We start from the raw sequence: 26,398 nt of genomic DNA, 5'->3' as shown, positions 1-26,398 counted from the left end.
AAAGTCATGGAAAAGTGTTGTGCAACTATTTAATTTTGTCTCTGAGCCCCCTGTATTCTGTGGGAGCGGGGACAGTAAGTGGACTATTTTCTCTGTTGGGTTTAGGTGGATTAATCTGCCGCAGCGCACAGCTGAAGCCTGATCACTGGCCTCTTCAATATGAATAGACCGTGACAGGCTGGGAACTCTGCGGCGGATTGATCCGCTGAAACCTGAAACTGAGAAATCATGCATTTACTGTCCCGCTCTCAGGGACACTGGGGGGTGTCAGGCCAGTGTCCGCCGGGCCGCCCGCATCTCTGCACTATGGGGGGGGGTGTCAGGCCGGTGTCCGTCGGGCCGCCCGCATCTCCGTGTGATGAAGGCAGCGGCAGGAAGAAGGTCAGTGAGAGTGCCTGAGGAGTCTCCTGTGCTGAATAGGAGGGGGATGGGATTGGACTAGTGGTGCACCGGAATGTGCTGTGGAATGTAGAAGCTGACTGCTTCTCTCCCTTGCTGTGGAATGTAGAAGCTGACTGCTTCTCTCCCATGCTGTGGAATGTGCTGTGGAATGTAGAAGCTGACTGCTTCTCTCCCGTGCTGTGGAATGTGCTGTGAAATGTGCTGTGGAATGTAGAAGCTGACTGCTTCATTCCCGTGGTGTGGAATGTGCTGTGAAATGTAGAAGCTGACTGCTTCTCTCCCGTGCTGTGGAATGTGCTGTGAAATGTGCTGTGGAATGTGGAAGCTGACTGCTTCTCTCCCATGCTGTGGAATGTGCTGTGAAATGTGCTGTGGAATGTGGAAGCTGACTGCTTCTTTCCCGTGCTGTGGAATGTGCTGTGGAATATGGAAGCTGACTGCTTCTCTCCCGTGCTGTGGAATGTGGAAGCTGACTGCTTCTCTCCTGTGCTGTGGAATGTGCTGTGGAATGTGGAAGCTGACTGCTTCTCTCCTGTGCTGTGGAATGTGCTGTAGAATGTGGAAGCTGACTGCTCTCCTGTGCTGTGGAATGTAGAAGCCGACTGCTTCTCTCCCATGCTGTGGAATGTGGAAGCTGACTGCTTCTTTCCCGTGCTGTGGAATGTGCTGTGGAATGTGGAAGCTGACTGCTTCTCTCCCATGCTGTGGAATGTAGAAGCCGACTGCTTCTCTCTTGTGCTGTGGAATGTGCTGTGGAATGTGGAAGCTGACTGCTTCTCTCCTGTGCTGCAGAAGGTATTCTCTCTCTCTCACACTCTCTCTCATTCTCTCTCTTTTATTATCAAGCAGCAGCCTAATAGACATATTAAAAGTTACCTCCAAACAATATTACCCCTCAATCTTTTTCCCCTTAAAAAGAAAAATAAGATTGCAGAAATAATTAAGCCTCCCCCCACACACATAGACACACACATATCCCAGATTAATTAACCCATCCAGTGCTGTAATAATTGGATTGGTGAGCTATTGGCTCCAATGGTTAATGTGCAGAGATGACAGGTTGTTTATGCTGTTGATTACAAACTTTTATTAATTCAGTATCTTTTCATTATTATTAATTATAATTATTAATTCAGTATCTATTAATTCAATATCAGTGAGCTGCATTAGTGCAACCAGTATCAGTGTCAGTGCAACCAGTGTTAATTAACACTGACACTGGTGCCACTAATGCAGCAGAAAGGGGTTAATTAACTGCCACTGGTCGGTCACTAATGCATCAGTGACCAGTGGCAATACATTAACCCCCCTCATGCTGCATAATACAAATACCATGGGTAATTAACCTTGCCTACTATTTTAAAAATATTTTGGGGGAAAAAAGTCATTTTCGGTTTCGGTGCTCTTTTAGCCCCCTCCGTGCTCTTATTCTGGCTCCCCCAGTGCTCTCCATCCCCCTGTGCTCCCTGGCTCCCCCCTCAGTGATTTCCTGTTCCCCCCCAGTGCTCTCCAGTTTCCCCTTTCCCTCTGCCCTCTCCATCCCCCTGGTTTTCCCTGCCTGCCCCCCCTCCACTCCCCTGCGCCTTCCAACCCCCCTGCAATGCTTTCCAACCCCCCCTTAATTCTCTCTATTCCCCCCCCCCCCATGCCCTTCAGCTCCTCCAGTGCTCTCTGCTTCCCCTGTGCTCTCTGGCCCCCCCTAGTGCTCTTCTATCTTCTATCATGTCCGCAGTCTCTGACCATCCCCTCAACCATGTCCGCAGTCTCTGACCATCCCCTCAACCATGTCCGCAGTCTCTGACCATCTCCTGTACAATGTCTGCAGCCTTTGACCGCCTCCTGTACCATGTCCACAGCCTTTGACCACCTCCTGTATCATGTCCGCAGCCTCTAACCACCTCCTGTACCATGTCCACAGCCTTTGAAAATCTCCTGTACCATGTCCACAGCCTTTGACCACCTCCTGTACCATGTCCACAGCCTCTAACCATCTCTTCTATCATGTCCGTAATCTCTGACCATCTCTTGTCTTTTATCATGTCTGCAGTCTCTGAGGGGGTCTGGAGAGGAGTCAAAAGTGGGAGTGCTGTCGGGATGGGGATCACAGGAGAAGTCAGACATGTGTGGACTGGGGAGAGGAGACTACAGGATAAAACCAGAGCATTGTGCACCTAAGAGGAGGTCAGTGACAGTGCTGCCCAGCCAGTCTGAGGGGGGGGGGGGTCACTGATGTAAGGGGGCACTGTTATTAAGGTTCCTCCTTATATCAGGACCCCCCCCCCTCCCTTCCTTAGTGCATTCACTCTGTGGAAAGTGGTCTCTGGTCACCAGAGTCCCCAATACATCAGAGTTCTCAGCTGCGCCTGAAGTGACCCCCTTTCCAGCTGCTGCAGTGGTGCTTCCATCTCATCCACTGTAAAACAAGGGATCATTTTGAGTCGCGCTGTATCCAGAAATGAAACCCTAACTTTAGAGGTACTGTACACTACAAAGATTGTCATTTATTTTAGTAAAAATATGCTCGGTGTGACATGGATTTTCTTCTTATTTAACATGTATACATAGACATTTCATGAAACTTTAGGTCATGAATATTTACGTGAAGTCATGGAAAAGTCATGGAATTTTATTGGTAAAAATGTGTATGAACCCTGCCAATGTTGTTGCTTACAGTATCTCACAAAAGTGACACTTTGCTACAATGTAAAGTAGTGAGTGTACAGTTTGTATAACAGTGTAAATTTGCTGTCCCCTCAAAATAACTCAACACATAGCCATTATGGTCTAAACTGCTGGCAACAAAAGTGAGTACACCCCTAAGTGAAAATGCCCAAATTAGACACAATTAGCCATTTACCCTCCCCGGTATCATGTGACTTCTTTGTGTTACAAGGTCTCAGGTGTGAATGGGGAGTAGGTGTGTTACATTTTGGGTTATCGCTCTCACTCTCTCATACTGGTCACTGGAAGTTCAACATGGCACCTCATGGCAAAGAACTCTCTGAGGAGCTGAAAAAAAAGAATTGTTGCTTTACATGAAGCAAGCCTAGGCTATAAGAAGATTGCCAAGACCCTGAAACTGAGCTGCAGCATGGTGGCCAAGACCATACAGCAGTTTAACAGGACAGGTTCCACTCAGAACAGGCCTTGCCATGGTCGACCAAAGAAGTTGAGTGCACATGCTTAGTGTCATATCTAGAGGTTGTCTTTGGGAAATAGACGTATGAGTGCTGCCAGCATTGCTGCAGAGGTTAAAGGGGTGGGGGGGTCAGCCTGTCAGTGCTCAGACCATACGCCGCACACTACATCAAGTTGGTCTGCATGGCTGTCGTACCAGAAGGAAGCCTCTTCTAAAGATGATGCACAAGAAAGCCAGCAAACAGTTTGCTGAAGACAAGCAGACTAAGGACATGGATTACTGGAACCATGTCCTGTGGTCTGATGAGACCAAGATAAATGTATTTGTTTTAGATGGTGTCAAGCGTGTGTGGCGGCAACCAGGTGAGGAGTACAAAGACAAGTGTGCCTTGTCTACAGTCAAGCATGGTGGTGGAAGTGTCATGGTCTGGGGCTGCATGAGTGCTTCCAGCACTGGGAAGCTACAGTTCATTGAGGGAACCATAAATGCCAACATGTACTGTGACATACTGAAGCAGAGCATGATCCCCCTCCCTTCGGAGACTGAGCCACAGGGCAGTATTCCAACATGAAAACCACCCCAAACACACCTCCAAGACAACCACTGCCTTGCTAAAGAAGCTGAGGGTAAAGTTGATGGACTGGCCAAGCATGTCTCCAGACCTAAACCCTGTTGAGCATCTGTGGGGATTGCTCAAACAGAACGTGGAGGAGCGCAAGGTCTCTAACATCCACCAGCTCCGTGATGTCATCATGGAAGAGTGAAAGATGACTCCAGTGGCAACCTGTAAAGCTCTGGTGAACTCCATGCCCAAGAGGGTTAAGGCAGTGCTGGAAAATAATGGTGGCCACACAAAATATTGACACTTTGGGCCCAATCTGAACATTTGCACTTAGGGGTGTATTCACTTTTGTTGCCAGCAGTTAAGATATTAATGGCTGTGTGTTGAGTTATTTTGAGGGGACAGCAAATTTGCACTGTTATACAAGCTGTACACTCACTACTTTACATTGTAGCAAAGTGCCATTTCTTCATTGTTGTCACATGAAAAGATATAATAGGATATTTACACAAATGTGAGGGGTGTAGTCACTTTTGGGAGATACTGTATGTCCCCACAGTCTGTATTTGGATAAATGCTATTTGAAATGTCATCAGCATGGAGACAGTTCATTCGGTAAAAAGATACCCAATAAAACAAACAGCATGCATACCAAAGCCATTTGTGGTTTCCCTGCAGCACTTTATAGGATCAGAGTGTCGGAGGGCAGACAGTTCATGATGCTTCACTTTGCACACTTCATCTTCTATGCACAGGAATATGTTGTTATAACATTTAAAAGGCTTTGAAATTACACAATCCGATGAGAGAAGGCAGGCAAGATCAGAATGCTCTGTATTTTGGATCCTTTTCCTGGGAATGAATAACCGATTTGTAATTAAAGAGAACTACAATTATGTCTGATGAGTCAACTCTAAACAAAGGATTTCCAGAGTCCGAGACTGTCTCCTGAGCATTGCAATCACCCCTTCCTCCCCTTCATCTACTCTGGTCTGTTGGTCCTCATAAAATTTAAATGTTTCAGTATGCCCATTATAAGCCCTGATAGCTGCAGTTGCAAAAGCCTGCTTTGCTTTTCCATGGAAACATTTGATAGCTATTCATGTCAGCTGCTAAAGATTTCTTGATCTGCTGCTGCGAGACATGGCCAATTATTGTAATGTGGAGAATTTGTTTGTCAAGTGAAAGAGTTTACTTTTCCGTCTTGAAGAATCCCTCTAAGCACTGAAACAGCCATACAGAAACCCAAAGCAATTTCAGAAGGCTACAACCCTTTCTGTGAAAATTTATTTACTTTCTGTAAAAATATATTCCTAATTATAACTACCTTCCGGGGAACTTAAATATCAAGAACACCTTCCTAAAAAATATAAAAGCAAATATTGATGAACTTCTTCTGTAAAATGTGTTACCTAGCTCCCAGCTGCAATGTTGAAACTCCTTGCTCAGTACTTTGCATTTTTTACCCCTTCCTGCTCACAATCTATATATTTACACAATTCCCAGCACAATGTCCTTACACTTTGCACAGCGGAGGGCTCTCAAGCTCAACTGTCATTGTTAGCTTCTGTTCCTATTGCTGATCATTAACCAGTCAAAGTTTTTCCTGATCATGTGATCTACCTGCAGACGTAACACAATAGGAAGACACTTCATAATTAACAGCCAAAAGACCTTTTAGGCAAAAGATCTTTCCTTAAACATGCAGGTTTACGTGAGTCAAGTGTGCATGAGTAGAGAGGGGGAAGTGGAACCAAATACCCTTGCCACTGGCTTTTGTCAAGGAAACCACCTTCAGCTTGGGAAAATCGGGGCTTCCAAGAAGGGTCTGCCAGGGCATGTTAGAAGAGGTTGAGTAAAGCATGCAAACTATAATCTTTTTATAATGCAGAAGATATCTTTATTTATAGGCAACTTTTGTTAGTAAAATTATCTGAAAATGGTTTTACAGTAAGAAATCGCTGACCTCTGTAGCCACTTTTAATCTGGTTATCACAACAAAGACTCTAAAGTTGGATTTCTGTTTTCACTCATTTTTATTCAAGTTTACCAAGTAGCCAACATGCTATTGTTACGCCCACGCAGGGGCTAGCATTAACAGATATCACACACATTAGCTTACAAAAACAGCCAAAAGAGGCAATGTAAACATAAAGAAGAAAACAAGAACTAGCACAGCAAGGGGTCCCGAGAAGGTTCCCCAAACCAATGGGGCATCCCCTGGCCCTGACAATACCTATACAGTGGTGCCATACACAGCCTATACAGATCTGAGAGGAGATGCAGATTGTAAATCAGGAGAAAATTAAGCACAAAGGTGGCACTAAAGAAAGAAGGAATGCGCACTTGACAGGTAGGGAGCCAAGGAAGGCTAAGGGAACCAAAAGATGAAGAAGGCTAAAGTTGGATTTCAGGCACATTCTAACAGCTTAGAACATCCTTTCTCAACCTTTTTACCCTAGAAAAACCCTTACAAAATTTCTGTAGCCTTGAGGACAGTGCTGTATCTTGGCCTAGGCCAACAAGGCCCAGGCCTAGGGCAAAAAAAAAGTCTTCTCCCGACTCCCACATGAAAATGGTTTCCACCGGCTTGCGCTACATTTTTAGTATAGGGCCAGTCGAATAGGGCCGGAGGGCAGAGTCCAGAAAGAAAATCAGTCTGGCACCCCCATAAAGCGGTCACACTGCTACCTGCTGGTATGATAATACCGGCCGGTGAGGACATTCGGACAGACTGCAGGCCGCCAACCACACTTAATACAACTGGCCCGACGGCCACCAATGCTAATAAGTGTGGCACTGCAGCCTTAATGCTCCTAAGGCTGTACTAATGGGCACTGATGAGGTGGCACTGATAAGCTGCACTGATGGGGCTGCACTGATATGCTGCCCTGATGAGCACTGATATGTGGCACTAATAGGCTTTTTTGATGGCCACTGATGATGTGGCACTGATGGTCACTGATGAAGCAGCACTGATAAGCTGCACTGATGGGGCTGCATTGATGGGCACTGATATGAGGCACTGATAGGCTGCACTAATGGCCACTGATCCGGCTGTACCGATGGCCACTGATGAGGCTGCACTGATATGCTGCACTGATGGGCAGTAATAAGGCTGCACAGATGGACACTGATAAGGCGGATCTGATGAGGCTACACTGATGGGCACTGATAGACTGTGGTTGTGGTCTGTGGATTACAGATGACAGGGTGGGTCATAAACAGGAAGGGGTGTGGCCTTTACAGGAAGAGGTGGGTCATATTTAAATTAGGGGGTGCACAAGTTTAGTCAGGCCTAGGGCAGCACAAAACCTAAATACACCACTGCTTGAGGAACCCCTAAAAAAGTACAGAATTAAGGTACATTAGTGTAAAAAGTGAGTTGTGTATATATACTAAAAGATGACATAATATAATGTATTTTTCATGTGAAATCTGAGATTACGTTGGAATTCAGTGACAACACTAAATTGTAGCCTGTAAGATTGTATTGTTCTAAAGGTATAGTTGTCACCCATTTTGGTGGTTTACAGATGTACTGGGTGTCTGAATCACAGATAGACACATGCAGGGGGAATATTTAAAAAATATGAATGCATGGCTCCCTTAGTCATTCGGTACTGGGACGATGGAAGCTGACCCAGCTTTTGGCCTTCCTTGGGTCCCTCCTGGCCCCCGGTGAGTTCCGTAGTTTGCAGACATACTTTGAGGACCTTTGTGCAGGTCAGGGACAGGTTCGGCGGCCTATGCCAGCCTTCTTCATGGTGCTGACCAAGTTGAGCCATCCTTTTTGAGGAAATGGGAAAGGGACAGTACACTCCTCTTTTATGGAGGCTCAAAAGATCCTTTTCTTCGCTCATAAATCTTCACTTTGCAGCAAGTATTAGGAAATTTCGTACAAAGTTCTGACTCCCTGGTACCGTACCCCGACGGTCCTTGCTTTCATGTTTCCGGGATGCAGCTCGATCTGCTGGCGTTGTGAAACTGAGACTGGTACTCTTTTCCATATCTTCTTGGAATGTTCCAAGATTCGCCCATTCTGGCAAATAATATTGCAGATCATGCACCAGGTTACTGGTTTTGCGCTATTTGATGATCCAGGGGCTGTTCTACATTTTAACTCAGATGTCCAGTAAAATGTATGGTAGGTCTCTTTTGAAGCATCTGCTGAATGCGGCTAGAGCATGCGTCCCCAGTATGTGGAAGCAATGAGTGCCCCCCTGGGTGGCCCAGTGGTTTGCCAGAGTGAATGACATTCAGCAAATGGAACGTCTTACTGCGATCATGCATGATAGAACAGAGGCGCATGAGCTGTGTTCAGCCCAGTGGAATGTGTTTCACTTTTCAAATGAGTATTTATCCCACGTTAACTAGACACTTTCCTCGGTCCTACAGTGAGTCTCCCTCCCCTCCCCCCCTTTTTTTTTTCTTCCCTCTTCTCCTTTCCCTTTCTCATCCTCTTCTACTTCTTTTCTTCCTCTCCTCTTCTGTTAGCTTCCCTTTCTTATCAGGGCACTCTTCTGTCTATTCTCTTTCTCTACTCTCTCTCGTATCGAAAAATAATAAAACCTTCTCATAGATGTGTACACTCTTTTTAGGAGAGCTGGCCCCTCAACACCTGCATTTAGTATTCAGGGAGGAATCTGGTGGGTCCTTATCGGCTCGCCCGCCCTCCTCCAGCTCTACACCTCATCCCCTTAATCTTGGGCCCCAGTTCTCTTGGTCAGATGCAGATATGGGATGACAGTAAAATCTTATTTGCTATAGTAAGCTATGATCTAGATTTATTCTTTGGATGCAATGCTGATTTTTACATTGATTTTGTTTGGCGTGTCTTATTGCTCCTCAAGTTATGGCAGCTGTTGTTTTCTCCTGCTGATGTACCCTGTGTTAACTGTTTATTTTTTTTCTCTTGCACATCTTTAAATTGAAATTTAAAAAATATGAATGCATGGAGAAGAGAGAGGCAGTTTGGGTGACAAATGATGACTTCATTTTATAACCTTGCAAAAGAAAGACTAAAAACGTCTGATTTCTTTCCACCAATAAAATGTGTTTTATATCCAGTGTCTATGGATGTAGCTTAACTGACCTATAACATACAGAGGGGAGAACAGGAGCCATGTGTCAGGGATCCTTTGATGTAGGGCATGGTAGGTATGGTGAAGAGGAAATGCCTATTTCTCTTTCGTTTATTAACGGACACAGCTCCATATCTTCTTTGACTTTTGTTATGCTGCCTCCTACAAGAGTAGGACACAAAAAATTGACTTTGCCTATTGGGCAGTCCAAGGGGGTATACTCCCACTTCCTGCTATAGGACTTCAGTTTTTTAGAAGGATCTAGCTCCCTGTTGGGATCTTTGGTCCCAGCATTTTTTCCTTTTTAAACTGAACTTTTTTTCATTTTGTTGTTTTCTTTCTACAATCAAGTCTGTTCCAGTGAGAACTACAATCAACTGCCAGACTAGGTGAAGCACTGGATATCCTATCCTAGATCCTTAAGGTCTCCCCAGTCTGGCCAGTGAGCGTGTGCAGATCGCATCTCCGTGCTAGGTCGGCCGCGACATAGCCCCACTGGACGGGGGCTGGCCTGCGGGTGAAACACCTCGCGAGGACCCAAACTTCCTGGTCACAGCCTGAGTCGCAGCATACCTCTGGCCCACAACACCCCCATTCCAAGATGGGAAGGTGATCTGCCCAGAGTGGTGCCCGCCGGTCCCAAGGTGTAGTGAGTAGTGTCCCCCTTCTGGGAAATTTCAGGATGGACGTGGGCCCCTCCCTGGGTTGGTAGGCCCCCCATGTGTCCTTCCTACCCCAATTGGCTTCCCCTCCTCACTAGTGGGGTTCCTCTTCACTGACACCCCCCCCCATCCCCTCTTCTGGAGTGGCTGGCCTGTCCTTGGTGTGGGGTGTAAGGATGACCTGTGGCTGAAGGGGGGGTGGGAGCGTGCTGCGGCGGCTCCATTTGCCATTTTTATGTGGAAAAATTTCCTGGGGGGGTTCCTTGCTGGACTTAAGTACCTGAAGGATCCTTGGGGTATTGGGAGTCATGTGCCCGCCTCGTGGCGCCGCCATTTTCCTGTTGCTTACTGCATGGGATTTCGGCGGCCATGTTTGTGTAGTCCAGGCCATGTTTTAGTGGTTTCCCATTTAAGTCAATGCGGTGCACGTTTTCTTGAAGCTGAATGGAGCGGTGCTCGACGGTGGGCCTCTAGTGGCGGTACATTCGTTTCCTCTTCTTTTCTGATTGGCGTGCAGCAGGCAGCTTGGTGCTCTCTGTCCCTCCTAAGTCAGTGGTGGTGGTGAGTCGCTGGGGCTGTACATACTCCCTCTTCTGCTATAGCAGTGCTGCTTGGTGAGCTGGGACCTGTGGTGCCATCAGTGCAGCGGTGGGGGTTTTTTACAGCTTTTTTTGTACAGCTATTGCTGGCAGTACCCAGGTTACTATGGAGTCCCTAGAGCATGTGTCACCACCTGACCCACTCTCGGAAGCTGCGGGTCCCTCTGGGTCTCAGTCCGCCCTGGTGGCCATGACAGCAGTCCTGCAGTCCCTGGTGTCCAAAGTGGATATGGCTCTTTAAAAGAGACCAAGCAAAAAGTGCCCCCCGCCTTTACCTGCATCCTCTGCATCCTCAGATTCTGAGGCTGATTTGGCCGGCCACGGACGCGAGTCACCCCACGGGGTCTGCGTCCACGCACTTCGTGTGCTCTGACAGTGAGGATGATTCCTCTTCCACTACATCCGTGCAAGAAAAGGAAAGGATTTGGAAGGGGGTCAGTATCCCCATGAGCTGGCGGAGCCAACGGGTCAGTGTGATGCCTCTCTGGATGTGAGCCTCTTTGGCCTGCAGGGTGTCTGCACTCTTTGCCGCATGATTTGACTGAAATGCTGGTCTGTGGGCCAGGCCTCCAAAAAGGTGCTGATAGATCTCCCCTTTGTAGGAGGTTTCTTCTTCTTTGGAGGTTGGAGGTTGCTTCTTTGGAGGTTCTATGGAAGAAATCATTAAAGGTCTTACTGAAGGTAAGAGCACCCTGCTTCCACAGGTTACTAAAAGCAGAGTCCCCCGCCGCAAACTTGGTCCTGTCTTTTCAGCCCACAAGTGGCCCTTTTCGTCCCGTGGGGTGGCAGTACAAGGGTTCTAAATCCTCCCGTACCTTCTTGGAAGGTTCTACGAGACCCTGGGTTGACAAATCAAAAGCTGGCTCTGCTGGCCCCGCAGACAAGTCCTCCTCTGCCTCAAGGGGCACCCTCACCCGTACTGGGGTTGGGGGGACGTCTTTGCTTCTTTCCGGACCCGTGGACCTCCTTCATTCAAGACAAACGGGTACACGAGTTAATCTGGTCCTGTTACAAGATCGAGTTTTGGTCCTTGCCCCCGGCAGGGTTCTTTCCTTCCAGCCTGCGCCTGTCCCTGGATTGGCTACAGGGCCTTCTCGGGTGGTTCAGGATTTGCTCTCGCAGTTAGTCAGTGTACCAGTTCCAGAGTCGGAAATGTTTTCAGGGGTTTTAGTCAAACCTATTTACTGTCCCCAGGTAGGAGGGCAAGGTCCGTCCAATCTTGGACCTCAAGGCCCTTAACCACTTCAGGTTCAGAAATTCAGAATGGAGTCCATTCGCACGGTAGTGACATCTCTATCGATATCAAGGACTCTTACCTTCATATCCCAATATATGTCGGGCATCAGCATTTTCTTCGCTTTGCCATAGGCGAGGAGCACTATCAATTTGTGGCATTACCCTTTAGACTCGCCTCAGCTCCTTGGGTGTTCACAAAACTGTTGGCCCCGGTGTTAGCCTTGCTCAGGCAGAGAGGGATTGCGGTACTGGGGTACCTGAACGATCTTCTTCTGTGAGCAGAGTCTCCGTCTGTCCTACAGGACAATTTGGACATCACTGTGCAAACTCTGCAAGAGTTCGGCTGTACACTGAATTTTTCAAAAGCTTTTTTCAGCTCTGACTCCATCCAACAAATTGGACTACCTGGGCCTGACTGGGTTCAGCCCCGGCTCGGGTGTTTCTTTCGGAAACAAAACTGCTGAAGTTGCAGCATGCGATTCGGGTCCTGTTATCCAACCGATGGTCATCTCTCAGGACTTGCATGCAAGTGCTGGATTTCATGGTCTCCACCTTTTAAGGCGGTTCAGTTTGCTCAGTTTCATACCAGACCTCTGCAAAAGGAGATTTTGGCAAAATAGGACAAGAATCCTCGGTCCCTGGACAATCTGGTCCTGTTGTGCCAGAGTACGAGGGGATCCTTGCTGTGGTGGCTCCGTTCCCTGGCACTCCGGCAGGTAAAGTCCTTTCTTCTCCTGTGCTGGACGGTGGTTTCCACGGATGCCAGCCTATCCAGGTGGGGAGGTGTCTTGGACACGGAATTGGCCCAGGGAGTTTGGTCTCGGGAGGAGTCCAGCCTGCTGATCAGTATCCTGGAAATTCGGGCGATTAGGCTTTGCCTGTCCCAGTGGACTGATCGTTTACAGGGGTGTCCGATAAGGATTCAATCGAACAACGCCACGACTGTGGCATATGTCAATCATCAAGGGGAAAACAAAAAGTGCCCTAGTGGTGAAAAAGGTGGACGGCATTCTAAGGTGGGCAGCATGCTTTGTTCCAGCCCTCTCTGCGGTGCACATTCCAGGGGTGGAAAATTGGCAGGCGGACTACCTCAGTCGGCAGGCCTTGAGTCCAGGTGAATGGTCCCTTCCCCGATGTGGACCTGTTAGCCTCTTGCCTCAACTGGAAGGTTCCGAGGTTTGTGGCAAGGTCTCGGGATCCTCTGGCAGATGCCGCAGATGCTCTGGTGGCCCCTTGGGGCCAGTATCATCTAATAAATGCCTTTCCTCCACTACAGCTTCTCCCAAGGCTTTTGCGCAGAATCGAGGCAGAAGGGATTCCAGTCATTCTGGTAGTCCCAGACTGGCCTTGATGGTCTTGGTACGCAGGCCTGGTAAGACTGGTAGCCAATGGTCCTGTTATCCAACCGATGGTCATCTCTCAGGACTTGCATGCAAGTGCTGGATTTGATGGTCTCCACCTTTTAAGGCGGTTCAGTTTGCTCAGTTTCATACCAGACCTCTGCAAAAGGAGATTTTGGCAAAATAGGACAAGAATCCTCGGTCCCTGGACAATCTGGTCCTGTTGTGCCAGAGTACGAGGGGATCCTTGCTGTGGTGGCTCCGTTCCCTGGCACTCCGGCAGGTAAAGTCCTTTCTTCTCCTGTGCTGGACGGTGGTTTCCACGGATGCCAGCCTATCCAGGTGGGGAGGTGTCTTGGACACGGAATTGGCCCAGGGAGTTTGGTCTCGGGAGGAGTCCAGCCTGCTGATCAGTATCCTGGAAATTCGGGCGATTAGGCTTTGCCTGTCCCAGTGGACTGATCGTTTACAGGGGTGTCCGATAAGGATTCAATCGAACAACGCCACGACTGTGGCATATGTCAATCATCAAGGGGAAAACAAAAAGTGCCCTAGTGGTGAAAAAGGTGGACGGCATTCTAAGGTGGGCAGCATGCTTTGTTCCAGCCCTCTCTGCGGTGCACATTCCAGGGGTGGAAAATTGGCAGGCGGACTACCTCAGTCGGCAGGCCTTGAGTCCAGGTGAATGGTCCCTTCCCCGATGTGGACCTGTTAGCCTCTTGCCTCAACTGGAAGGTTCCGAGGTTTGTGGCAAGGTCTCGGGATCCTCTGGCAGATGCCGCAGATGCTCTGGTGGCCCCTTGGGGCCAGTATCATCTAATAAATGCCTTTCCTCCACTACAGCTTCTCCCAAGGCTTTTGCGCAGAATCGAGGCAGAAGGGATTCCAGTCATTCTGGTAGTCCCAGACTGGCCTTGATGGTCTTGGTACGCAGGCCTGGTAAGACTGGTAGCCAATGGCCCTTGGCGACTCCCTCTCAGAGAAGATCTTTTGTCTCAAGGACCAATCTTCCATCCTGCTTTATGGTTGCTGGCTTTAACGACTTGGCTATTGAAAGCCAGGTACTGAAGGACAGAGGGTTGTCGGATTTGGTCATTCTTACTCTGTAAGGGGATAAGCCATCGTGCAGGGGGTAAGTCATCTGGCTTCTCCGGTAAGGTCCCCGGTGCCTCAGTGGGATCTAAATCTGGTATTGTCGGTTCTTCCAAACCGACCTTTTGAAAAAAATTTGTAAACTCCCTCTGCTTACTCTGTCACAGAAGGTGGCTTTCTTGGTAGCTATTAATTCTGCACGCTGGGTCTCAGAGCTGGCTGAGTTGTCCTGTCGGTCACCTTTGGCTGGTGGTTCACAGGGTAAAAGTGGTACTATGTCCCTGTCAGTCGTTGCTTCCTAAGGTCGTCTCCACTTAAATGAAGACATTGTGTTGCCTTCATTATGTCCTAAGACGAAACATCCAAAAGAAATTGCCTTGCATTCCCTGGATGTGGTTTGGCCATCAGGGTGTCTTTGGCGGCGACTGAGTCGATTCGCAAATCAGATTCCTTATTTGTCCTTAGAGATGGTTTTTGTAAGGGGCAGGCTGCATCTGCTGTGACCATTTCCAGATGGATCAGGCAGACAGTGGTGCAGGCCTATTCTATCAAGGGTCAGGTTCCTCCTTTCCCTGTTAAGGCGCATTTTACAAGGGCGCTTAGTGCCTCCTGGGCCTTCCATCATCAGGTGTCAGTGGTCCACCCACCTGGACGCACCTGCACACTTTCACAAAGTTTTACAAGATGGATGTTCTCGCATCTGCAGATCCTGCTTTTGGCCGGAAAGTTTTGCAGGCTGCTGTTGCAGAGGCTCTTGCCTCTTGAGGGGGTGTTTTTCTGGTAGGTGAGCTGAGCTCCAGTTGTTTCTGGTTGAACTCTTGGGTTACCTGGTTGGCTGTGTTTAGCCCTTTTGGGAATTCTATTTTTTGCTGCGTTTCCCACCCCTCATGCTGACACTGCTTTGGGACGTCCCAACGGTCAAAGAAGATATGGAGCCATGTCTGTCACCGAACTAAAGAGAAAACAACTGGATTTTTTTCTTACTGTAAAATCCTTTTCTCTTCATGACTAGTCTGTGTTTTGTATCGGTAGAGGTAAGCCAATATCCATTCACGGTCCCTTTAGTCTTTGCTTTAAGTGGAACTTTACCCATAACTTGATAAAAGTGTTTTCTGGCAGGAAAAATACATTCCACATAAATAATTATGCTACCAAAATGAGTGTGTGCTGTAAATTGCCTCCAGCATTGCTCCTGTTTTTTTCTTGCTATCTTTGAACCAGTTGACCTTTATGTAGATATTTTTGTTGTCATCTAGGCAGAAGAATCATTAGCAAGAAGAAAGTTAGAGAAGCAACAGGAAGAAGAGGACAATTCTGTAGAAATCTCCAACCTTGTCGAAGGAGACCTCCTTTCTGAAAACCCCGCCCAAGCAATAAGTGCTTTTGGCCCGCACCGCATAGTTACTGATCGCTGGAAAGGAATGAGACCAGAACAACTGGAGGAAGTTATTAATGTCCAGCAGCAACAGATACAGGAAAAGATGGTATGGGCATGTCTGTTTTCACTTGTATTTGTGATAAGTGTGCCTTGCTGTAATAAAATAGCATTATATGTAAAAGCCCCGCTCCCAACCTCAGAAACACTATGAAGGGAATTTACTAGGACTGGAACAGACAGAATCTGAAGCAACTGTGCATGGCATCCAATCAACTTCCAGCTTTCATTTTTCAAGCTTAGTTGGTTACCCTAATATTTCATATTCCTAAAATGTTTCTCTTGGACCATGTACTTGTATGAAAAAGCATCCAGTTCTCTTTGTGCTTCTCCCTTTAGTGTGGGTGTGAAATACCTGGTGATCCTACTGCCAGTCCCCCTGTTGTCAATTTCAAACTGACCATGTTAGACACAGAAGCACATCCATTCCAGCTTGGTCAGTTTTCTTGCTGTGCACCCATTCTCCCCCGCCCCCCAATTACACAGCTATAGTACTGTGCAAAGATTTTAGGCAGGTGGGAAAAAATGTTGTAAATTACGAATGCTTTCAGAAATAGGAGTGGTAATCGTTTATTTTTATCAACTAGCAAAATAGAAAGTAAACGAGCAGAAGAGAAATCCAATTTAAGATTTGGTGTGACCACCCTTTGCCTTCAAAACAGCATAAATTCTTCTAGGTACACTTGCACTCAGTTTTTAAAGGAACTCGGCAAGATGTTCCAAATACTGTATCTTGGAGTACTAACCATAGATCTTCTGTGAATGTAGCCTGCATCAAATCCTTCTGTCTCTTCATGTAATCCCAGGCAAACTCGATGATGTTGAGATCAGGGTTCTTGGAAGCCAGACAATCATTTTCAGGACTCCTTGTTCTTTACACTGAAGATATTTCTTAATGACACTGGTTGTATGTTTGGCGTTATTGTCCTGCTGCAAAATAAATTTGGGGCCAATCACATGCCTCCTTGATGGCATGGCATTAAGGATAAGTATCTGCCTGCATTTCTCAGCATTGAGGACACCATTGATCCTGACCCAATCTCCAACTCTATTTGCAGAAATGCAGCCCCAAACTTGCAATGAACCTCCACCATGCTTTACTGTTGCCTGTAGACACTCATTATTGTACCGCTGTCCAGTCCTTAGGCAAACAAACTGCCTCCTGCTACAGCCAAATATTTCAAACTTTGACTTATCAGTCCGGAGCACCTGCTGCCATTCTTCTGCACACCAGTTACTATGTTTTCGTGCAAAGTTGAGTCACTACTTCTGGTCAAGACTTCTCCAGACTGCAAATGGGTGCATAGGTGTGCACAGCCTATTGCATTAGGGTTTTCCCCCCTAAAGCTCATACTGTGTGTATGTATGTATATATATATATATATATATATATATATATATATACACTCCCACAGTTATAAATAATTGTAAACAAATATTTTAAAATATATTAAACAGTGTTAGTAGAGCAGTGGATGGTGTCAGTGGAGCAGAGTTTGGTGTCAGTAGTGCAGTGGACACTGTCTGTAGAGCAGAGGTTGGTGTCAGTAGTGCAGTGGATGGTGTCTGTAGGGCAGAGGATGATGTCAACAGGGCCACCATCAGGGGGGATGGCTCATACACATGTAGGGGGCCCGGGTGACCCCAAGGGTCCTGGGCCCAACCCAGGACCACCTTTAACGATGGGGAAAAGGGGCTGCCCCTTGTTTATGGAGAGTCCCGGTCTGGTGGCAGTCCCGGCGCGAGCAGGGCAGCAAATAGCAGTGTTCTAGTGGTGCGGGCAGGATAATAGCGCCTTTCTCATCTGCACATGGAGTCGTGGGGAAGGTAAGCAGCAAGGGAGAGCCAAGGAGGGAGAAAACCTCCACCACCTCCCTGACCCCCAAAGAGGTACACAGTATCCCCAGCGTCTCCCAGAGCTTGGACTCTTCAACCTTTGCTCCTGGGTTCAACTTCAACAATGATGGAGGGAGGAGCAGGCAGCCAGGGGCTGGGAAAGAGACAAGGCTAGGGGTCTCTCGCACTCATCCTCCTTCCCCTCACCCCTTCCTCTTATCCCCCCTCTCTCTCTCTCTCTCTCTCTCTCTCTCACCAACCCCCTCCCCCCCCCCATCCCCTCACACTGCCCCTCTCTCTCACCACCCCTCCCTCTCTCTCATCCCTCCATCTTTCTTTCTCTCTTTTAACCTCACTCTCTCTGTCTCTCACCACCCCCCATGGAGGCCATGGGATAGGGGGTGGGACTGGAATAGGAGGATATGGGATGGAGGAGATGGGTCTGGAGAAGGAGGACCACATAGGATAAAAGAGCAGGAGGCATGGTATGGAGGAGGAGGAGGACATGGTATGAAATAGATGGGACTGGAGGAGAACATGGGACTGGAGGAGGACATGGGATGGAGAAGGATGTGGAATGAAGGAGATGGGACTGTAGGAGGAGGACATGGGATGGAGGAGATGAGACTGGAGGAGGTAGAAGGCATGGGATGGAGGAGGAGGAGAACATTGGATGAGGGAGATGAGACTGGAAGAGGAGGACATGGGATTGGGGAGGTGTGCCCTGAGGAGGAGAACATGGGATAGAGAAGGAGGAGGACATGGGATGGAGGAGATGGGACTGGAGAAGGAGGATGTGGGAAGGAGGAGATGGGAATGGAGCAGGAGAAGATGGGACTGGAGGAGGAGGATTGCATTGAATGGAGGATATATTAAGTTGTAAGAGTGTTGAAATAAAAGTGGGTGCACTGAAGGACTTAGTGGACAGACCCTAGAGAAGGTTGGTGTTCAGGCCTGTGGGGGCCAGGTCTAAAGCTGTGTAAGGTGCCTCTGCCTCAACATTTTTGATGGCTTCCCTGGGTGTCAGTTGACAGTGTCAGTAGTTTTTATATTTTTAGTTATTTATTTATTTTTTTAAACATTTTTACTATATTATTTTTTACCATTTTTCTAGGAGCCCCGTTGGGGGATTTGATGAAATATCAAGTATCTAAACAGAAACCTGATGTCTAATTTTTGAGACGGGAAAAAAAACGAGTGAGGACAGAGATTCCACGGACCCTTTCTCTACAGCCTCAGCTGCGCTGGACAGCGAATTAATGGGAAGTGCTCTGTACAAGCAGGTTCCTGTTCTTTCACAAACTGAAGCATAGCAAACACAGTTTACTATGCTTCACATATGAATGAATGAACACAACGCCCCTTCCCCCACTCTCCATTCTGAAACATCCCCCTGTGTGCCCACAGCAGCAGCAGGCGGGAGAGGAGGGAAGCCGGCAGCAGGGAGAATCCATGGGCTGATTTGGGTGTGCCCATGCCTATGGATAGGTGTACCTGGGTCCTACTGGTTTCCGCTAGTTCTGTGCTGATGACACTGCTAGACAACTTCCGATGTCGAAGGAAAAGTAAGCATGATGTGTCTTTCATCTGCTGCATTGTTTCCTTAGCCGACCACTGCGTCAACATTGCACACTTTTTTGTGCTTCTTCAAAAGAAGTTGAACAGCACATCTTGAAACCCCAGTCTGTTTTGAAGTCTTTGCCTGGTAGAGACTTTCCTGATGCAGTATGACTACCTTGTGTCTTGTTGCTGTGCTAAGTCTTGCTTTGGTGTATGACCTATGACATGAAACTTTTTTGCACACCTTAGTAGCAAAGTTTGGCTGTTCTTCACCCAGTGTTAAGCCTCCTATACAGCTGTTCCTGTTGCACTTGGTGGCTGTGTTTCAACCTACTGTACATATGAAATTGATGATCATTAGCACCTGCTTGTGCCAGTGTAAGAATTGATGCTGGTTTTCAGCCAAAGGATAGTCACACCAAATATTGATTTGATTTAGATTTTGATTCTGTTCATTCACTTTGAATTTTGTAAATTTGATATAAAAAAAAATAATTTAAATATATATAGTTTTGAAAGCATTCTTACTTTACAGCATTTCTTCACACCTTCCTAAATCATTTGCACAGTATTGTGTGCGTGTTAGCTTATGTACGTGTTAGCTTATGTACAGTGGATATAAAAAGTCTACACACCCCTGTTAAAATGTCAGGTTTCAGTGATGTAAAAAACAAGACAAAGATAAATTATTTCAGAACTTTTTCTACCTTTAATGTGACTTTTAAACTGTAAAACTTAATTGAAAATCAAACTGAAATCTTTTGAGGGGGGAGTAAAAATAAAAAAACTAAAATAATGTGGTTGCATAAGTTTGCGGAAATTGGCTGGGGTATCGGGCCTTTTTCCCGGTTTGGGAAGGGTGACTACATGGGCCTGTAGCATTTCGGGGGGAATGAGGTGGTATCAACGGCTTTGGTGAAGACAGTATTCATAGTCGGGGTAAGAGAATGGTGAAAGATCCTGGAATATTCATTAGTGAGGCCGTCTGGACCTGGTGATTTACCTAACGGGAGGGTGTCCATGATTTTTTGGATTTCAGGGGCAGATATTGGAGCATTCAGGGTGACTGGGGGCTTGAGGTCTCGGAGGAAATGTTGGATGTTCTCTGGAGACGGTTGGGGGGTGTGTGAGTCTTTCTTTAAATTGTATAATGTGTGGTAGTAGTCCGCAAAGGCGTCTACAATATTTTGCGAGTTCATTTGTTTTTCATTGGAATGGGGATGTCCAATGTGTGGGATTCTATTCTTGGACCTTTGTGCTTTCAACCTATTAGCTAGGAATTTGCCTGCTTTATTGTTCATGGAATAGTATTTTAGTTTAAATCGTGTTACGAATTTGTCGTGTTGCTCGCATAACAGTCTGCGAAGACTGGTGCGAAGCAGGAACAGTTTGCACCACAGTAACTTTAAAGTGGTACTAAACCCACAACAGTAAAATCAGTTTGTAAATGCAGTAAAGCATGCTTGTTATACTCACTGTGGAACCTAAGTGGTTAATCCTCTGCACTATGTAAAAAGGCTATTTGATCCTGTCTTCTCTGATCCTCCCCTCCTTCCACTGTCCCCAATCCATCTCCTGACAGTACAGAGCCTTGGCGGGCACTCTGCACATGCTCAGTTTGGTGTGTATTGCGAGAGACTTTTTTTTTTTCTTGGGAGGGTGCATGTGATCAGCACAGGGCCTCATAAGACAGTCAAAAGAGAATGAAAACTCCTCCTACAAGCTTTAACCAGACACTGATAGAAGACATAAGACTGCTATATACTGCTGATGAGAAAAGGTATTTAGCAGTTTATATTTATTAAAATAATTTAATTTCAATGTTCTGTGTACTGCAGGAGAGTGGATATAGTGAATGCATGGTCCTGGGTTTAGTAACACTTGAAGCATGTTGACTTGATGACAACAAAGCTTTTTTTTTTTTTTTTTTTTTAACAGAGACTGAAGGAAGAAGAGAGACAAAGGCAGGCAGAGTGGGACCACAAGAGGGTCCAAGAAGCCCGAGCCATGGTGCTACTTGAAAGACAACAAAAACGTCAGGAGAAGGAACTGCGCAAAGAGCAGGATCACATCAACATGCAGTTGGCACAGGCCCACAAAGCCCAGTAGGTTATCAGCATCAAATCTCTGAACTGGACTAGACCTTGTGTGCAGATCGGGGGGGGGGGGGGGGACACACAGTGTTAGTCCATTTACCCTATAGGGAATAAAGTTAGTGGCCATCTGACGATTACACCTACTTGAATGGCCTAAAGTATGTAGAGATCCCTCCAAATATTTGAGTTCAGGCTTTTCCAGTGAGGGGTAAAGTTAATGCTACAATGTACAAAGCCATTTTAGACAATTGCAATTTCAACCTTGTAGTAGCCGTTTGGAGAAAGCCCTTTTTTGTTCCAGCAGGACTGTGCCCCTGTGTACAAAGCCAGCTCCATAAAGACATAGTTTGTCCAGCTTGGTGTGGAAAAACTCGAGTGGCCTGCACAGAGCCCTGACCTCAACCCTACTGAACACCTTTGGGATGAATTAAAAGCCAAGTCTTCTCATCCAGCATAAGTACCTGACTTCACAAATGGGCACAAATTCCCACAGACACTTCACAATCCTTTGGAAGGCTTTCCCAGAGGAGTGGAGCCTGTTATAACCCCAAAATGAGGGGAAGGAGCATCTTTATTTTAATGCCCACGGTTTTGGAATCTATATCCAGCAAGCTCATGTAGCTGTAAAGGTCAGGTATCCACAAACATGCACTCTACTGTCATGGATGAGCTATCCTCTGTAAATTGTAAATATTTCATATCAGATGATAATTTTAAAGTTCTGCATATTACAGTTTTGTGAGGTCCATCCCATCGCACTACACATAGCCTCTTTTTCATGCAGTTTCTCTGCAGAAGCAAAATTCAGCCCAGCCATTACACCCCTATGACGCTTATACAATAGGTGGAGTTCCACTTTGACAATAGAAACTGTACTGTGAGGAATAAGATTCCTGTACATTACTCACCATCTTAGTCCTTCTTCCATGTTAGTATTAAACTGTTCCTGTACCTTTTCAGACCTCTAAGCAGTTAATTTCCTTTAATTGAAGGTTCAGAAACTCATTCCTTTTTTGCCGAATAATATATTTTTTTTTTTGAACCAAACAAACGTTTATTGAGTTAAGCACAACATAGAAATATACAAAAAAAATATCGTCAGACATATGCGCAAGTATAGGATTACATAGTCAAAAAAACTTAAGCATCACACTGGGCAGGCAATACAAGATATGAGATGCAAACAATAAGATAACAATGCACAGGACTTGTTGTGAGCAGAACCGGACTACCCATCTCAGTCCAACTCATAGTAGAGGCCATGGGCGCAGGCCCAGAAACCAGACTCCGTGCCAAGGCATAAACATACAGTAACCACTGTTTCCTAATTTTCACATGTATCAGGGGCCTCCAGCCACCTATCCCAGATTTTGTTATACCTTTTGGGGCAGCCCCTATTAGCATACATGACTTTCTTGAAAGGGAGAGTAGCGCTCACCGCTGCCTTCCATGCCGAAAGGGTAGGGGACACAGGTTGCATCCATTTCAAGGCTATAACTTTCCTGGCAGTAAACAGGGTCTCCCGGAAGAATTGAACCATATGTTTGTCCGCGTCAGACTCAGGAAATATCCCAAGTAGGCACAACTTGGGGTCCAGGGTAGTCGGGCATCCCATGCGGTCATGCAGGAACCGGACAACTTGCGTCCAAAACCCCTGCACGCCCGAGCAGGACCAAATCATGTGCCCGAATGTACCCGGGGAATGAGAACACCTAGGGCACGCCGAGGAGCGGGAGGAGTCAAAGCGAGCCAGTCGCACGGGAGTAAGATACGATCTGTGGACACCGAATAATATTTAATCATCTTTTTCATTCCTTTTTTTTTTTCCAGGAAAAATTACTTCAACAAAGAGGTCTTCACTAACCCTCCTACAGATGCTTATTTTGACCAGTTTAATACAGCTAGCCGATGATGGTGGAATTCATTAATTACGGTTTATAATAATGAGGAATCTTCTTTGAACACTGTCAGAGTCCGTTTCATGGAACAATAGAACTACTGCTGTGATATCTGTCTTGTAATTTCAAAATGAACAATTGTCGCATCCCAAATATGTGTGCTTGCTGTGGCTCCTTCTATGCATACAGTTTTGTGCTAAGCATCTGTTTTTCTCATACCTCTTTAACATATGTAAACCAACTGCTGCAGATACCTCAATGTGTGTGTGAGAGATGATGTTTTCAAGACCGTTGCATTTACAAGTTCATACCTTGCATGCATAATGAGAACAAGCAGTGTCATCCCAGCTACTATAGAGATGTCTGACTTGATTATTTCAAGTGTGATACATGATATGAGGTGTATGTTTTAGTGATGTGATGTACATAATGTTGAGGGTGAAGTGACGTATGTGGCATTGGATGGGTAATTAGGTTGCATGGGATTGGTAAAGTGAGATATGTAACATAGTCAAAAATGTATGGCGTGTGGGATATGGAATCTGAAAAGAAGCACATAATTTTGGCTTATTTAAAGTGATGGTGTGGCATGACTGAGATGAGGTACATAATGAATGATACGTGTAGAGAGGTATGTGTGATCAGTGAAGTGAGGCAAGTAAAGCAGCATGGGGTAAGTAAAATACTTGGTGTCATGGGATCGCAGTTTTTATCTATGTAATGTAGGATGGTTATGGCTGTACATGATGTGATATGGCTGAAATAGGGAACTTGATGCGGGATGAGTGTGGAAAGATGTATGAGTAGATACATATTTGCCAGCACACCAAAGATCTTGCAAAAGCAGTCCAAAAAACTTTATTCCAGATAAGATCACATCAGAAAAATATAGTGCAACGTTTCGGAGCCGCACAGGACCCCTTCGTCAGGCATGTGACATGCCTGACAAAGGGGTCCTGTGCGGCTCTGAAACGTTGCACTATATTTTTCTGATGTGATCTTATCTGGAATAAAGTTTTTTGGACTGATTTTGCAAGATCCTTGGTGTGCTGGCGAATATGTATCTACTTGTAACTGATCCAGTTGCCAACTGGTGATCGCTTCAGCACCCAGTACACACGAGCCTACAAACCAGGAAGGTGTGCGATAGGAATATGAACTATACTGTGGAAAGATGTATGACGTGGGCTGAGTATTGTGGACTGTATGTCATTGGATGGGTGTGGTGACATGCATGACATGAGATGAGTATATTGGACTGTGTGATATTGAATGTGTAGGATGAGTGTATTGGACTGTGTGACATTGGATGGTTTGGTGAGTTGCATGACTTGGAAAGAGTTTTATAGGATTTTTACATTGGATGGGTGTGCTAAGGTGTTGACATGGGATGAGTATAGTGAAGTGCATACTATTGTATAGGTGCAGTGAGGTGTATGATCTGAGATGTGTATAGTGACATTGGATGAGTGTGGTATGATATGGGATTGGAGTAAAAGGAACCATAAGACATGATTAGGTAGGAAATACATAATATTAGAAAAATATTAATACTATGACATGCTTTATGCATTTGATGTGTTTAGGAAGAGTACCAGCTAGTTTTGGATCTGCTTACCACCAGTAATGACCAATATGCTATCAGGAAAGTGTGATAAATAATTTGAGAAGTGAAATGATGTGTGTGTTTAGCAGGTGATGACTGGACATAATTAGGTGATGATGTAGAAAATAAAGAATGAGTAAGGAATGATACGTTAGACCACAGGTGTCAAACACAAGGCCCGCGGGCCGAATCCGGCCCTCCAGGCCATTTTATGTGGCCCTCGCACTTCTACTGTAGCTGCAGGAGAGCTTCAGTCCTCCTCCAGAACTTATACTTTCTGCTTTCCAGCAATGCCTCCAGCTTCTTCCCAGCAGCACCACAAGGTAAGGGAGGTGCACTGTGATGTAAGGGAGGGTGGGGGACTCAACTTTTGATGGTGAAGAGGCTCTTGACGTCTTATGTAAGGGTAGGGGATGCTCTTGACATCTAGTCTTACAGATACATCTGGCCCTTTTGAGGGCGATCATAATGCTGATGCTGCCCGCAATTAAATTGAGTTTGACACCCCTGCGTTAGACCAATGAAGTGACATGAAAGTTTTACAATGAATGATAACAATCCTCAAATGTCAAGCGTGAAAGAAATTTGGTGATATAATATCTAATTGTTTATCACTGACCATTTTCATCTTGAACTTCCACTTCTAGTGTGTGTAAACACTTATACTCCCTCTAAGCATATAAGTTTGGCATGCAAACAGTAAGCAATCTATTCATAAAACGCTGATATCTAAATTGTAGAAATACTTTTTTTTTTTTTTTTTTTTTTTTTTTATCTGATTATCCCAGATCATGTGATCGCTTTTCTCTCCTCTGCTGTACACAGCCGCAGTTGGTGGACAGGGTTAAGTCTCGGATAATTATTATTTTTTTTCACTTAGTAATTGTAATTTTTATCCTGGGATTGCTTGCTTTGCACCTTTGGAGGTCGTGGGTATAAAATGCAACAGTTTCTGGCAGATATTCAAAGCTGATGGAGGAGGAGTGTATACAGATTGACAGGTCCTGTCACACCTCAGGCCTCCATCAGCTGTCAATCAACTGACTAGCACCACCCTGTTAGGCTTTCTTGCCTGAGCCACAGACAGCTAGAAGATAGAACAGGCTTTTAGGTAGAGACAATGGGGACATGTGCACCCTGGTGGAAATACTGTCACTGGGAGCAAGGAAGTATAACTAACTGGCAGGTGTTATCTCTTTATTCTGACAATATTCAATAAAACAAATTGCACACATAGTTAATCACTCTTTAGAGGGACCCTTTAATGCCAATATTCTTTTGGGTTTGCTGTGAATTCCAAAGCATCAAAGTTTTCATTGTAATTAACTCACAGGCCAGCTTAGTGAGTTGCTTAAGACATCACAAAGAGTATACACTGAGTGTTAATTATTTTTAAAGAACATCCACATAGACAGAGGAATCAAATGATGTAATATCAGTACCAGCTATACAGCAGATGCGAAGTGTAGATGTATATAAACGCACATACAAATCCCACAAGGAAGAGGAGAAGAGTGAAAACGATGGTACACACACAGCTGAGGACTGCCAAGTCTCTATGGAATTTGGTCCCAAGCAGAGCCATTGTGACTGCAACCTTCAGCTGCCCTGAAATTCAAAGATGTATTTTCCTTAGACAACAAAATATAGTTCTAAATATCACCTCGATATAACATTACATTTTAATTTGTAGTTTTATGCTGATTTTAGTTTTTAAAATGGGCATGCATTGCCTCCTCATAACCTACAGGTGGCACTGTTGCATATATTGACTATAAGAATTACGCTTCTCTGTGCATATTATTAGGCATATGGCAACTGTGTGCTAAAAGTCAAAGCAATATAATTTTC

At 45.8% G+C, this 26,398-nt stretch overlaps 1 protein-coding gene across 1 annotated transcript in view; it reads left to right on the top strand.

The window, feature by feature from the left end:
• RIBC2 (RIB43A domain with coiled-coils 2) overlaps positions 1-23,368 on the top strand; it is a 52,893-nt gene extending 29,525 nt beyond the window's left edge. Inside the window, exons 5-7 of the mRNA XM_082255761.1 lie at positions 15,373-15,600; positions 20,886-21,052; positions 22,874-23,368. Of these exons, the coding sequence (XP_082111887.1) occupies positions 15,373-15,600; positions 20,886-21,052; positions 22,874-22,955 (477 nt within the window). The 3' untranslated portion in view covers positions 22,956-23,368. The remainder of the gene's footprint in view (positions 1-15,372; positions 15,601-20,885; positions 21,053-22,873) is intronic.
• The last annotated feature ends 3,030 nt before the right edge of the window (positions 23,369-26,398 follow it).

The sequence above is a fragment of the Pelophylax lessonae genome (assembly GCF_965119305.1).
Source record: "Pelophylax lessonae genome assembly, chromosome: 4".
In the NCBI taxonomy this organism is placed as follows: Eukaryota; Metazoa; Chordata; class Amphibia; order Anura; family Ranidae; genus Pelophylax; species Pelophylax lessonae.
Note: the sequence above shows the minus strand (reverse complement) of the source record. Positions and strands in the feature narration are given on the sequence as shown.